Source organism: Myotis nattereri (assembly GCF_964212035.1).
Source record: "Myotis nattereri genome assembly, chromosome: 5".
Classification (NCBI taxonomy): domain Eukaryota; kingdom Metazoa; phylum Chordata; class Mammalia; order Chiroptera; family Vespertilionidae; genus Myotis; species Myotis nattereri.
The window spans coordinates 20,135,101-20,150,844 of NC_138080.1; the positions used below are offsets into that span (position 1 = coordinate 20,135,101).

At 49.3% G+C, this 15,744-nt stretch overlaps 1 protein-coding gene across 2 annotated transcripts in view; it reads left to right on the plus strand.

The window, feature by feature from the left end:
• The first annotated feature begins 318 nt into the window (after positions 1-318).
• The window catches only part of MED26 (mediator complex subunit 26), a 47,917-nt gene continuing 32,491 nt past the window's right edge, over positions 319-15,744 (plus strand). The window contains exon 1 of one of the 2 annotated variants that reach the window (XM_081091382.1): positions 319-650. In XM_081091382.1, the coding sequence (XP_080947508.1) occupies positions 579-650 (72 nt within the window). In that variant the 5' untranslated portion in view covers positions 319-578. Of the gene's footprint in view, positions 651-1,591; positions 1,760-15,744 lie in introns of those variants that run through there. The other variant, XM_081091383.1, reaches the window with a different exon arrangement.

Consider the following 15,744-nt stretch of genomic DNA (forward strand, 5'->3'; position numbering starts at 1 on the left):
CTGGGTTCAAGGACTCCGCGCACGTCGCGGGTTTCCGTCGGGAACCTCCGCCTACGACACAGCTGGGGGCGGGGCCTTCAAGCTGCGGCCGTTGCCCCGCCCAACCGCCTCCCAACGGCTCCCCAGGTTGGGGGTGGGGCGGCCCTGGGTTGCGGCGAGTGCGCCTGCGTGCGCCTGCGTTCAGGCGCGGGGCGTGGCTCGCGCGTGGCCCCGCCCAGGCCTGGCGTCTCCGCCCGCCCCATCTCCCAATCTCCTCAGCGTGGCGCCGACGCTGCGTGCGGCGCGGGTTACCCAGAGTGCTCCGCGCCGAGGCAGCTCACTGGAGTTTGGTTCTCGAGGCGGCGGCAGCAGCGGCGGCGGCTCCGGCGGCTCCTCCTCCTCCTCCGGTGGCGGCGGCGCCCCGGGCCCGAGCCCGAGGCCCGGCTCCCTCTCCGCCACCCCGCGCGCCCCCTCATCCTCCAGCGCCGCGGGGAACATGAGGCTCCGCTCTCGGAGGCCGGCGAGTGAGTGACCCTCGTCCCCCGTCTCAGCCCGCCCGCCCGCTGGCCTGGCCGCTCCCCCCCCGCCTCGCCCAGGCAATGACAGCGGCTCCGTCGTCTCCGCAGCAGATCAGGGACCGGCTGCTGCAGGCCATCGACCCCCAAAGCAACGTATGTACCCCCCGCGCGGGCCGGGACCGAGGCCTCGTGGGCCCGGGACCCTCCCCTTCCCCAGTATCCCTCATCCTCCGGGCTTCCGGGACCCGTCTGAGGCCCACCTGTCCCCGAGGGCCGCTGCCATCCCAGCCTTTCGCCCCCCAGGCCCAGACCCGGAGCGCTTGGTACGTGAGGCCGAGGCTTCCGTGCGGCCTGGGTGAAGGGAGCAGACCGGATCTGAGGCCAGAGCTTTGCCTCCCTTCCTGCTCCAGCTCTACGGCCCTTGCTGCTCCTGACTGGGCTTACCCGCCTTGCCCTTCCCCCGAGACCCGAGACCCCCGGGAAACCCTCCCGGCGTGGGGGAGGGGAGGGAGAAAGGCTGTGGAGCAACTGGTGTCCTAGGTATAATTCGGGGAGCCCTTGCCACCTGTGTTTCGGTCTTCTGGGTGAGCAGGGAAGTCCTTCCCTCTTCTCCTGGCTGGAAGCACATTGACTTCGGAGGGGACCCCCCCTCCCCCCCCTCTCGTTTTGCCCCTCGCTGGGTGCTCAGGGCGCCTGGAGAGGGTTCTGGGAGTGGCCATGCCTTTGCCGGGTGTCTCTTGGGGTCGCAGCCAACGGAAGACGATCTTGGGGAAGGTGGGATTCTTCATGTTGCCTTTCTGGGCCTAACTGCCCATTGCGTCTCTGACCAAGCCAGAGTCCCACTTTTTGGTAGAGAATTAGGGGTGATTCTTTGCTATCTCTTTCTCCCAAGAGCCCTGTTTAGGTTGTCTCTTTCCCCTACCTAGGGGTCCCAGCCTGGTGGCTTGTGACCTAGAAGGTCAGGCTTAACCCCAAGGTGTCTTTCTCAGATGTCCCTACAATGAGGCTACTGTTTGCAGGGGGATCCCCCCTGCTTCCTCCGTGTGTGAAGGGAAAGACTCATCATGTTCTCACATATTCTCCAATGGGTTGCTGGCGATAGGGGGTCATTTTCCCCTGTAGCAGGAGCAGGTTGATCAATGGGAAGATGGTATCCTGGTATGAAGTGAGTCCCTGCATTTGCTGGGAGACCAGGAAGTGGCCATTGAGATCACTTCTTAACATGCTGGGGATGGAAGAAAAAATCATCTTGGGCTTGCCAGGTAACTTTCACTGTTGGGGCTTTTGGTTTTCCTTTAAGTGAGCTTGGCTAATTGCTCTTAGTATGCTTTAGTCTGTTTTAGTTGTGTGTGTATTTTAAATCATGCTGGATTGTGCAGTTTTGGTAGAAACTGAGAAGTTATTATTCTCTAATCTGGTTTCTGTGTCATAAGTACCCCTGGTCTTCAGGCCCCATTAAGACTGACTTGGTGGGAATTGCCTTTAACAAATGTATACATTTTTGTTAGGGTTTTGGGGGTGGAGTAGGCACAAGCTATGTAAAACCTTCCAGAATTTTTGCAGTAACTGGTGCTGCTATAATTCTCAAGACTGAAATATTAGAGGATAAAGCAAGTGACATAAAAAATGTAAGTCTTGATGACTTTTGCATCTTTTGTGGAGTCCCAGTGCAATTTCTTGAATTCCACGTGCTTGTGTGACTTTGGGAGAATCTGAGAGTGGCTGAGATGTTAGCATTGACCCTTAATGCTACCTAGAAGAGCTTTGGGATCAGAAAGTGCTTTCACAAGTGTTCATGATGTTGTAGATTAGGTGGGGCAGCAACCTCAGGGGTTGCATTGTGTGTAAGGCTCTAATCTAGAGGGTCCCTAGGAGTAGGGGAGGAAAAGGTACTAGCCAGAATCTGGAGGAGGGAACACATCTCAGCTTCATGTATCCTGGTGCGTGCAGGAACATTACATTCATATGAGCTAATGGCTGTTACATGGCATAGAATTCACATTTCATGTGGCTTGTTTTGGATGACTCTAGTGATAGGTGTGCATAGAGTCCTACTAAGTAAGTGTGATGGATGGAATTGGGAAATTGTCTCTTTGAATATGAGTGATGAGGAAAGTCCCTCCTTTAAATGCTGCCATTGTTAGTGTTTGTGAGCATTGTTAATAACCATTTGACTAGAGCGTGACTTAGAGCAAACCAAGTATAGAAACTCAGAACCATGGTGGAATAGGTTGCTAGTGGAGAAGGTGCAACAGTATGGCCAGGCTGCAGTTTTCTTTTGACCTGGGTCCAGGTAAGAGTGAGGTGGCTCCAACCAGGCATTGCTGCCATACAGCTGCTCTTCTCTGCCTTACCCAATTATGAACTCCACTTCTGGATAGTTAGTTGACACATATTTAAGATGTTCATGGGAAAAAAAATGGGGACAGAGTTGAAGAGCCAACACTAAAATTAAACGTCTTTTGAGAGAAGCAACACAGAATTGTGTCATGTAATGCTTACCTTTATGGGCAGTTATGGTTAACAAAAGCTTTTGCTTGAAAAATCAATGTAGGGCAGTGACCTAATATCCCCAAGTATCTGAAAAATTAGGGAAATAACAAAGTAACATTTACTGATCTCCTCCTTGACAAAGGAGTTCTTAAGAGGAAAGTTGTTTCTTTGCTCTAAATTCTAGCCTCTGGAGTATTTGAATTTCTATAGCATCAACTCAGTACTGAAGTAATTCTTCTACACTCCTTTTCAGATACACTAACAGTTTTTCGGAACAGTCAAGCCTTACTCCCAGAGTATTGACGATCTCTCTTGAGTGCAGTGTGCACATTTGTTACAGCTTAATCTTGCTTCATTAGAGATGAAGTTGAGGGCAGTGTCTTTTCCTGCCCAGAAATCAGAGTTAGTCCACCCCAGCAGTCTCTTCAGCAGGTGATTAGGTTCCCACTTTTGTTTCACAAAAGTTCAGACTTTGTCTTCCCGACCAGAATGAAAGTTTTGTGAGCATGGTTTGTTTCTTATCTTCTCTCTCTAGAGCAGAAGCATTAGGATGTACCTTCTAAATGCTGGTTAAACTGACTACTAACCCCTAGGATCCTTCTTGGACTTATGACTGAGGAGCTGCATTTGAGCCATCTTTTATAGAAAAGCCCTTGTGACTGCTATAGGCCCAGGGGATCAGTATGGTATATTCCAGGGGTCCTCAAACTACAGCCCGCGGGCCACATGTGGCCCGCCGAAAACATTTATCCGGCCCGCCGGCTGTTTTTGCCGCTGCTGTGTGCATAGGAATTTGTTCATAGTTTTTTTTTAAACTATAGTCCGGTCCTCCAACGGTCTGAGGGACAGTGAGCTGGCCCCCTGTTTAAAAAGTTTGAGGACCCCTTGTATATTCTAATGCAGGACTCTGTAGAGCTGTAAGGAACATGAATGTTTATCTGCCATCTGAGTAAAGGTCTGACTGAGATGGTGAGCAGATACTGAAGCCCCATGGCAAGTTGAATAACAGCACAAGACAGGCCTTGCTCAAGGCAGGTGACTATCCCTATATTCAGAGCAGGGAGAGGCTAGAGGAGGCACTGAGGGAAAGAGGGACTTGGACTGGCCCTGGACACGAGTGTAAATGCCTGCAGCAGTCAGAGGCTCTTCAGCAGGAAACTTCAGGCATAACTTTCTTCTTCACAGTTCTGCAGACATTAGGTTCCAACAGGAGGTGACCAAGGGGTCTCTGCAGAGAGACACACTCAAGAAGGATAATTTTCCCACCTAGGAATCTGAAGGTTAAGATGCTGCTTAGTTTTCCTGGGCTGCAAAGTGGAACTGGGGACTGGAGTATGTGCCCCAAAAGCTCCTTCCCGATCCAGGGTTCAGGTTATGGAAAGGGCAGCCGAGGCTAACATGAATTGTCTTAAAAGTTTTTTAATGCAATGTGCATTGTGTGAACTTTCTAAAATAACAAAGTTTTACACAGATATGCACACTTCACAGGACTTTGTATAGCATTTTTTTAATATATATATTTTATTGATTTTTTACAGAGAGGAAGGGAGAGGCATAAAGAGTTAGAAACATCAATGAGAGAGAAACATCGATCAGCTGCCTCCTGCACACCCCCCACTGGGGATGTGCCCACAACCAAGGTACATGCCCTTGACCGGAATCGAACCTGGAACCCTTCAGTCCACAGGCCAACACTCTATCCACTGAGCCAAACCGGTCAGGGCTGTACAGCATTTTATTTTATTTATTTATTTATTTATTTATTTATTTATTTAAATGGTGTGATAGCTTTTTTTTTTTTTTTTTTAAAATATATTTTATTGATTTTTTACAGAGAGGAAGGGAGAGAGATAGAGAGTCAGAAACATCGATGAGAGAGAAACATCGATCAGCTGCCTGCTGCACATCTCCTACTGGGGATATGCCCGCAACCCAGGTACATGCCCTTGACCGGAATCGAACCCGGGACCCTTCAGTCCGCAGGCCGACGCTCTATCCACTGAGCCAAACCGGTTTCGGCTGTACAGCATTTTAATAGCATCTTCTACTTCCCCTCATCAACCCTGTAAGGAAGGTGAGTTGAGCCACCTCTCTCTCATTTCTGTACAGTGACGGTATACTGCTTAGTGAGTGTCTCCTGTGTCCAGGAGAGGACAAGATGCTTTTGTTACTTACTGACTTCATGTGAGGTGACAGCCCCAGTACCCAAAGTTACTAAGTGATGTACCTCCAACTCTAAATACTACCACACTGCTTTCAAAGATGGAGAGATGGCTCTGAAGAGGCCCAAGAGGGCAGTGTCCTCGAGCTGATAAGACAAGATGTGGGAGCCTCTTCTCTCTCACATAAGTTTATATGTGACTCCAGTAGTTGGGTTAGATTTACCTATGCCAGATCTAACAGGTTGACAATATTAGGCAGCCTGCCCCAGAAACATCTTAAGGTTACTATTAGGGACATAGTCCTGGGCCAGACCACACTGTGGTGTGGCAGCTGCCAGCTGACGTGGAACTTTTCATGAGTCTTGTTTTCTGCTTCCAGGTTACAGCAGTTTTGATATTAACTTAAAATGCCATTGATTTCTGCAGAAAAGAGGACTCTTGTAAAATGGAAGACTGCTTGTTCTGATTCTCTCCAATATATTAGAGCATATGAAATCTAAGTATGTCACTGCCTGATCACGCTGTTTCCCAAATTCAGTGACATTCCTGTCTTTGCTCTTTATACTGTAGCCAGGATCTATGGGGAGAACAGTGTGGTGTGTTATGACTGTGGGAAATAGACAGGTAACAAGTGTCTGTTATGAAGCAGGTGTGTGTCCTTGTTGTGACACTCCCTCAGAAGAAGGTGGACTTTACCTTACATCTTCATGGAGGTCTCTGGGTGGTCCTCAGAAGTGGCTTTAATTGGACTGTGTTGTCCTTTTTAAAAAAAAAAACAAAAACCAAAAACGATGTTTTTATTGATTTTTAGAGAGAGAGGAATAGAGAGATAGAAACATCGATTGGCTGCTTCCTGCATGCCCCCTTCTGGGTATCAAGCCCAAAACCTGGGCATGTGTCCTGCGGGAGTATGTTGCAAAGGCCTGGATAACTGTCCAGGATCAGCCTGTGGGAAGTGGTTTTTGTCCTGATAACAGTTTTTAAAAGGCACCATGGTCAACTGGGCTCCTGGGCTCAGGACACAGATGTGTGTGGCAGGACACACACCTCGGGGTTAGGTGTAGGAGGGTAGCTGTGCTCGCCTATGGCTTGATTTCTGTGTCTTTGTGGGCATCTTCTTAGATGGAATTCTAGTTTAACCAGAACCAGGCCCCAGGCTGCTCTCTCTGTGTGATTGCAGTCCAGTAGGTGGGTCTCCTGCCCAGCCCCTCGCAGCAAATTGTGTTCTGGAAGCTGGGGAAGCTGCCTCTGTTGTGCTTTTTCTTTTTAATCCTGGTGGTGGGCTGTCCCCCAGGGGCCCACTAGCTAGTTGTCAGAATGGGAGACTGAGATTGTGGCTCAGCAGGTGGCGGTGTAGGCAGTGTATTTTCACTTCAGCCCCAGAATGCCCATGCTCAGAGCCCCCTTCTCTAACAGCTTCTTTTCACTCTTGGGGTACAGGTGTGGAATGGAACCAAAATTGACATAGGGATTCCATGAACTGGGGAGCATTTCCTGCATTAGGAAGGCCTACCAGTGTTGTGCATGCTGTTTAAAAGTACTCTTTGAATGAATTCCAGGTCTTTGGGGGCAATATACTTAACATCTCAATCACCAACTGGTATACTGTTTATGGAGACATATGGTAAAACTGGAAATGGTAGCTCAGCCATTGAATAAACATTTCTAGCAAGAGCTTATGTGCTGGGTGTAAAGGGTGCAGACCTGGACATTCCTGGCCCTTACGTTCCAGGGACCTGGAGCCTCCATTGTAAGGAGAAGGGCAGGCATAGTGTGTGCACATGGACTATTTGGGGTGGGAGTGGGGATCTGGGGTTGAGGTGGCCTTAAAAGGCTTATAGTTCTGTCTTGTTCAAAGATTGTTCAGAATTCTTAAGAGTGTGAGAAATGGCTTTCTAGAGTACTTCATCATTTTGAGTTTTCAGAATGAAAAGTTTTATAGTCGGGTGAAGGAAGTCAGTTTTTGGTTCATCTCTGATCCTAGGGGATCAGAGAGTTTGGAGGAATAGCTGGCAAGTCTTGAGTAGTTTTTCCCCTCAGCAGTGGGATGGGAAGGGGGCAGGTGTCAGGTTCTGTGAAGAGCCTGGGAGCTGATTTCAAGTATTTGAAGTGCTGTTGTACCCCGGTGTTAGGTTTACTCTGGGTGGCAGGAGTTCCCGGGAGTGAGGCCCTACAGTACTTTGGGGAGCTCTTGATTATTGCCAGAGCTGGCTGGAGACAATTTGGGACTACCATATCAGGTTGGGGTACAGACACACCCAGGCCCTCTGTCTGGACCCAGAGACTCCTGATATATGAGTTCCTAGAGGTTCTGTGACTGCATGTGGAACCTGCAATAAAGGAGAAGGATCATGTCAGGTGAGGTGCCACTGCCAGACAGATGGAGTTCAAAGCCTTGGAATGCCCCTAGGACTGCAACGAAGTTTCCTGTCTTCATTGGAGGCTATGAAGTGAACAACTGCCATTTACTGAGCACATACTATGGGCCAGGGACTGTGTGGAGTGAATCGCATCCTGGTTGCTTCTCTGAACTTCATTTTAGGGAAGGTCTGTCCAATATTGAAGAGGAGGCTGTTGGAATTTGGGCCTAAACCCAGTGCTGGTTAGTGTTAGCTCAGAAGCCAGTGGGCTTAACGACAGCAGTCTTCCTGCTCAGTTCCTATAACCTTTTCCCCCTTAAAATTTCTAGCCTAGCTGCTCCTAATCTTTTTTCTGTCAGGATCCATTTTTATGATCAGAAACATTCAGGAACTCCCACATAATGACAGGTGTACTTTGAGTAGCTGTTTTTTGAGAAAATTCAAGGACAGAGCTAATCTAGTCATGCTTTGAATTGAAGTTATGTCTTGTCATCCAAATAGTATCTACTTAAACCTGCACGCTGACCTTTCTTGTCTGTGTATGACACCTAGGGCTGGAACCTTTGTACCGTTTGTTGCCACCTCCACCTCACTCCCTCCCTTTTCCAGAAACCTTTCCTGCTTTAATCCAAGACAGTTTCCCCAGGTACCGCACATGACTTAAAACCTACATTCCTGCTGATAATACGTCTTGTTATTCATGTTCTCCTTGGATTACAAGCTGGTAGTGGACCATGAGTTCCTCCCCATGTATGTAGGACTTCATAGCAACTGGGTGCTCAATGCTTGTTGATTATCCTGTGCAAAGGACTGATCTTGGGAACTGGCGGTCAACGCTGGGTAGGTATTGAGTGCTCTACTTTTCAGCACTCCTTGTGTGTTAAAGACTCATTTAATCTGTACAGCAACTGAGGAGGCAGGTACTGTGCCATATTTATTCAGAGAGGAAGGCAGAGAGAGATACAGAAACATCAGGGATGAGAATCATAGCTCAGCTGCCTCCTGCATGCCCCCTACTATGGATGGAGCCTGCAACCCAGGCTTGTACCCTGACTGGGAATTGAATCGTGACTTCCTGGTTTATAGGTTGACACTCAACCACTGAGCCACACCAGCCAGGCACTCTGGAAGCTGGTCACTCTGTAGACCTTTTTATTCAGGCCAGAAGGAAATGCTTTGTGTTTCTCTTAAACTTTCTGAGGAAAGGGTATGAGGTGATTCTTCCTTTTTGTTTCTCGGCTGGCGTTTTTTTTATTTTATTTTTATTTTTTATTTTATTGAGTTTTTACAGAGAGGAAAGGAGAGAGATAGAGAGCTAGAAACATCGATGAGAGAGAAACATCGACCAGCTGCCCCCTGCACACTCCCCACTGGGGATGCGCCCACAACCAAGGTACATGCCCCTGACCGGAATCGAACCCGGGACCCCTCAGTCCGCAGGCCGACGCTTTATCCACTGAGCCAAACCGGTTTCGGCGGCTGGCATTTTTTACCCCTGACAGAGAAAAAATGGCTCGTGATCTTAGATCCCTGGTTCAGTGTTCCTAGGAGATACTGTTCAAATGCCACGTTGGGATCTTTGGCTTTTTTTGGTCATGTGACAAACCAGACCCTTCCTGGACACTCCTCTCCCCTGGGTTTCATTCGTTAGGGTTAGGAAGTAGGTGATGCTTTTTCCAGGACACACCTCTGATGGGTCAGCCTCATAGCTGCTGTGTGCACAGAGTGATGTTGTAGGTGGCTGGCCTAGGGTCTGTGGTGGAGGGTATTTTGGTGCACATGTCAGCAGTCAGCTGATTTACTGATAAAGGACTGCTGTGTGTGTGATTGTGGCTCACTGAGGGCCCAGTAGGTGGCTCCTCTGCCCTGCTGGTATCTTCAGCTCCATCCCCTACCCACACCTCTGGTCATACTTGGCTTCTTTTTTTTTTTTTTAATATATTTTTTATTGATTAAGATATTACATCTGTGTCCTTATCCCCACGTTACCCACTACACCCCCCCCCCCCCCGCTCATGCCCTCACCCCCCCGTTGTCCGTGTCCATTGGTTAGGCCTATATGCTTGCATATAAGTCCTTTGGTTGATCTTTCCCCCTTACCCCCACCCTCCCCTACCTTCCCTCCAAGGCCCGACAGTCCAATCAATGCCTCTCCCTCTCTGGATCAGTCCTTGTTCATCAGTTTATGTTGTTCATTATATTCCACAAATGAGTGCGATCAAGTGATATTTATCCACTCTCCAGTTCCATACATGCTGTGACAAATGGTAAGAGTTCCTTTTTCTTTTTCCAGTTCTTAAAGAATACCTTTCAGCATTTCATATAATGCTGGTTTGGTGGTGATGAACTCCTTTAGCGTTTTCTTACCTGTGAAGCTCTTTATCTGACCTTCTATTCTGAATGATAGCTTTGCTGGATAAAGTAATCTTGGTTGTAGGTTCTTGGCATTCATCACTTTGAATATTTCTTGCCACTCTCTTCTGGCTTGCATGGTTTCTGTTGAGAAATCAGCTGACAGTCGTATGGGTACTCCCTTGTAGGTAACTGACTGTCTTTCTCTTGCTGCTTTTAAGATTCTCTCTTTGTCTTTTGCTCTTGGCATTTTAATTATGATGTGTCTTGGTGTGGTCCTCTTTGGGTTCCTTTTGTTTGGGGTTCTCTGCGCTTCCTGGACTTGTAAGTCTATTTCTTTGACCAGGTAGGGGAAGTTTTCTGTCATTATTTCTTCAAATAGGTTTTCAATATCTTGCCCTCTCTCTTCTTCTGGTACCCCTATAATTCTGATGTTGGTACGCTTGAAGTTGTCCCAGAGGCTCCTTACACTATCTTCATATTTTTGGAATCTCTTTTCTTTTTTCTCTTTGGTTGGGTATTTTTTGTTTCTTCATATTTCAAATCTTTGACTTGATTCTTGGGATCCTCTTGTCTGCTGTTGGATCTCTGTATATTATTCTTTATTTCAGTCAGTGTATGCTTAATTTCTAGTTGATCCTTCATATCCTCGAGGGTCTCACTAGATTTATTGAGGGCCTCACTAAATTTATGGGCGGTTTCCATAAAATTCTTGAAAAACCTTATAAACATGGTTTTGAACTCTATATCCAGTCGTTTGCTTTCCTCCATTTCTGTCATTTGTGACCTGTTTCTTTGTCTCCGCATTTTTTATGCTTCCCTGTGTTGGTAGAGTGGTTTTGTGTGCTAGGTGTCCCGTAGGGCCTAGTGGCTCAGCCTCCCCAGTTACCTGAGGTGGACACTCTTGGTGTACCCCCTTGTGGGCTTTTTGCACAGTTTTATTGTAGTTATGCCTTGATTGTTGTAGGATCACTGGGAGGAATTGACCTCCAGGCCAGTTGGCAGTGAGAATCAGCTGTGTCTGCAGTGGGAGAACTTCTGTGCTGGAGACACCCTTCTGGGGCAAGACTTGCTTCAGTGGGGCTTTGGTGCTCACTGAGACTGCACCCTGAGTGTGTCCCTTATGGATCTGAGGAGTTGTAATCTGGATGGTCCCCCTCTGACCACTGGGTACACTGGCTCTTGGATCTAAGGAGGTGCTAATTTAGCCTCTGCCTGAGGTTACACAGCAGGAGCTACGAAGAGAACTGCAGATTCCCCTTCCTTTTTTGGAGTTTGAGGTACCCTGATGAGGCCCAGCTGTGAAGCAATGCAAGCTGCTGTGGGGCCTTGGGCCTTCTCTTGGAAGTTCTGGGTCTGTCTGGCCCAGCTGCAATTTGTTAGGTAATTTTCAGGTTGCAAAGGGCCAGGGCATTCATATGCAAAAGCCTCTGCCACAGCCTGGGTGGGGCGGGGTCTCAGGGAATCAAAGGGCGGAGCAAGCAGCTATGGTGGATTCTCAGCCCTGCCCTGAGGGCTGCACGTCTCAGTGTAATTGCTGCAAGCACCTCTGAGGTTGCCGACCTCAAGTTCAGAGTTCTGCCCGCTGCCAGACAGTCCAGTTTCTCCCCGTATGAGTCCTGGGTCCCCAGAGACTTCCCGGAACCGGAGTTCAGAGCAGTCGGGAGCTTGTGACTCCCTCCTGATTTAAAAAGACAGCCGCGTCCTCAGGTACCAGCCCCTTTCCGCACGCGCGAGCCTCCGTACCTCTGCACTTTACTTCCGCAGCTCCTCTGGCTCTCAGTGTGCTTTTCTTTCCTTCTAGTTGTAGAATTTCCACTCAGCCAGCTTTCCTGTAGTTCTGGATGCTGTTCGTTTTGTCTTTATGTTGTTTTTTTTGAAGTTATTGTGGGAGGCAGCAATTTCCTGGTGTTTATGCCGCCATCTTAGTTTCTCTCATACTTGGCTTCTTGGGTAGTACCCTGACCCACCAAGCTGATCGAAACTCCACTTGCATGCACTGGGGACTGGGGACTTCTTGTCTGCTCGCTGGCTTATTTTGATATCCCCTCCCCCATGCCAACTTAGCTCTCCGGTCCCCTTTTGCCGTCAGGTACCTGTCCTAGTCCAGGTTGGGCTGTGGGGTAGTGGCCACATTCTCTTTCCTACAGGTGATCTCTAAGTAGCTAGCTAACTGCCCTCTTCTTCTTAAGGCCAGCCCTTCTAGAAGCCACTTCCCAACTTTACCTCCTCAGTTCATCTTGCATCTGTGCTGGGCATGCAGTTGGCAAGCTCGCTCTTTCATGCTGTTTATGGGGGCGAGTGACACTAGTGCAGGGGTGGGCAAACTTTTTGACTTGAGGGCCACAATGGGTTCTTAAACTGGACTGGAGGGCCGGAACAAAAGCATGGATGGAGTGTTTGTGTGAACTAATATAAATTCAAAGTAAACATCATTACATAAAAGGGTAGTCTTTTTTTTTTTTTTTTTTTTTTTTTTTTAGTTTTATTCATTTCAAACGGGCCGGATTCGGCCCGCGGGCCATAGTTTGCCCACGGCTGCACTAGTGTGTAGGCATTTTCTTTTTTTTTCTTTTTTTTTTTTTTAAATATATTTTATTGATTTTTTACAGAGAGGAAGGGAGAGAGATAGAGAGTTAGAAACATCGATGAGAGAGAAACATCGATCAGCTGCCTCCTGCATATCCCCTACTGGGAATATGCCCGCAACCCAGGTACATGCCCTTGACCGGAATCGAACCTGGGACCTTTCAGTCCGCAGGCCAACGCTCTATCCATTGAGCCAAACCGGTTTTGGCTAGGCATTTTCTATATAAATACACACACACACACACACACACATATATATATATACACACACACACACACACACACTAGAGGCCCGGTGCACAAAAATTTGTGCACTTGGGGGGGGAGGGGGTTCCCTCAGCCCGGCCTGTGCCCTCTCGCAGTCTGGGACCCCTCGGGAGATAACAACCTGCTGGCTTAGGCCTGCTCCCGGGTGGCAGAGGGCAGGCCCAATCCCTAGGTGCAGCCCCTGGTCGGGCTCAGAGCAGGGCCAATTGGGGAGTTGGAGTGTCGCCCCCTGTCATGCACAGAGCAGGGCGGATTGGGAGGTTGCAATGCCACCCTCAGTCACGCTCAGGGTAGGGCCGATTGGGGGGTTGGGGCGCCTCCCCCTGTCACACTCAAGGCAGGGCAGATCAGGGGGTTGTGGTGCCACCCCTGTCACATACAGAGCCAGCTGATCAGGGGTTTGGGGCGCTGCCCCGTCACGCACAGAGCAGGGCCCATCGGGGATTAGGACTCTGTACCCTGTCACACACAGAGCAGGGCCCATCAGGGGGTTGGGGAGCTCCCCCCTGTCACGCACAGAGCAGGGCCGATCAGGGGGTTGGGGAGCTCCCCCCTGTCACGCACAGAGCAGGGCCGATCAGGGGGTTGGGGAGCTCCCCACTGTCACGCACAGAGCAGGGCCGATTAGGGGTTTGGGGAGCTCCCCCCTGTCACGAACAGAGCAGGGCGGATAGGGAGGTTGTGGCCCCACCCCCTGTCACACACAGAACCGCAGGGCCATCAGGGGGGTTGGGCGCTGTCCCCTTTCACGCTGCTCCAGGGGCCAGGGAGCCTTGCTGCTCTGCTGATCCCAGTGCTGGGAGGCATATCACCCTTTTACTATATAGGATAGAGGCCTGGTGCACGGGTGAGGGCCAGCTGGTTTGCCCTGAAGCGTGTCCTGGATCAGGGTGGGGGTCCCCACTGGGGTGCCTGGCCAGCCTGGGTGAGGGGCTGATGGCTGTTTGCAGCTGGTCACACACCCTTCAGGGTGGGGGTCCCCACTGGTGTGCCTGGCCAGTCTGGGTGAGGGGATGAGGGCCGTTTTTAGGCTGGCAGGTGCCTGAAGCTCCCAACCTCTCCTTTTTTCCTTTTTTTTTTTTTTTATTCTTGGATTTATTTACTTCTATGGCTGTCACTGGAGCTGAGAGCCGGCTTTAGCTCAGACCTTGGCTGCTGAAAGCAGGTTTCTGGACTTTGTTTACCTTTTGTATTTGAAACTTTGTTGCGACTCCAGCTCTGAGATCCCGGCTGACTGAAAGTAGGTTTCTGGGTTTTTTTTTAGCTTCTATATTTGTAACAATGTTTATTAGAGAGCAGCTCAGAGCCCAGCAGGCAGGCGGGGAACCTTAGCTTCCTCCGTCACTGAAGCAAGCAAGCCTCCGTGTTCACTTCAAGCTGCCTGGCTGCCGGCCACCATAGTGGCTGGCAGTTAATTTGCATATCACCCTGATTAGCCAATGGGAAGGGTAGCGGAGGTACAGCTAATTACCATGTTTCTCTTTTATTAGATAGGATACAAGCCTGATATGCAAAGTGTCCCCTCGGGAGTTTGACCAGGAGACTGGGAGTTCCAGCGCTCACTGTGACATGTGCTGACCACCAGGGGGAGGCGTGGAACAAAGGAAGGCCCCAGCCAGGCCTAGGGACCCTACCCGTGCATGAAATTTGTGCACTGGGCCTCTAGTGTAATATAGGAACATTAGACCCTTTCCGTTAATTATTTCACATTGTTTGCCTCCAGTGTTCAGCTAGAATAGTTGCTAGTAGAGCACCTGTCCTCCACTTCCTTTACTAATTCTGTTTGCAGGTCTCCCACAGAGGGAGGGTAGCCCTGTGCTCATGACAAGAGCTTGAAAGCAAAGGGGCTAATTGGCTCAAGTCATTCAAAGGTCAACTTCCTGTTCTACTTTTTGTGTAGCTTTGACACAGAGTGGTGTCTTCCCTCTAGCCTTTGCAACTTCAGGATTCACCCTTGTGGAACATTATTTAAGGCAGTGGTTCTCAACCTTCCTAATGCTGTGACCCTTTAACACAGTTCCTCATGTTGTGGTGACCCCCAACCATAAAATTATTTTCATGGCTACTTCATAACTGTAATTTTGCTACTGTTATGAATCGTCATGTAAATATCTGATATGCTATATGTGTTTTCTGATGGTTGCGACCCACAGGTTGAGAACAGCTGATTTAAGGGAAGAAAGAGCATGGGACTTTCCCAGAAACCCCAGTAGACATGTCCTGGTGTCTTCAGGCTTTGCTGGAATTAGCAGGCTATGTTGGTTGGTTTGTCCAGAATAGAGGGGATGCCTCAGGAGACATCAGGGGCCTGTTGTTGGTGAAGGGGGTAGTAGAGTGGGAAGCAAGCTGGCAATGTCCCCTGGGTGCATGCTGGTTTAATCACATCTTTGATGTGATAGTACCATCAAATAGTTGGTAAAGTGCTGGGGGCTGGGAGACTTGGGTCCAGCTGGCAAAATGGAAGTAGCTGAAATGTAAGGTCTGGATGGGCTGGTTTGAATGTTGTGAGGTTGCAGCACTGAGTTCTGAGTAACCCATTCCTTCTGGTCAAACCCGCAGACTCGCCTTAACCGGTTTGGCTCAGTGGATAGAGCGTCGGCCTGCAGACTGAAAGGTCCTGGGCTCGATTCCGGTCAAGGACATGTACCTTGGTTGTGGGCACATCCCCATAGGGGTGTGCAGGAGGCATCTGATCGATATTTCTCTGTCATCAATGTTTCTAACTCTCTATCCCTCTCCCTTCCTCTCTGTAAAAAATCAATAAAATATATATTTTTTTTAAAAAACCAAAAAACCCGCAGACTCTAACTTGCCTGTAGTTGCAGTTGGGCACCTTGCTGTTACCTTGTGTTTGCGCAGGTGCCGGTTGCAGCTTCTGACTCCATCATGAACTGAGGAGCACTGGGGAGTCCAGGAGCTCCTGCTACAGTGCTGCTTATTGTCCTGTCCCTAGCAGCTTTCCTGGTGCTGCAGTAACTGCCTGGACCCAGTCTGGGCGGAAGAGGTGGTACAGTCCAGGACGCC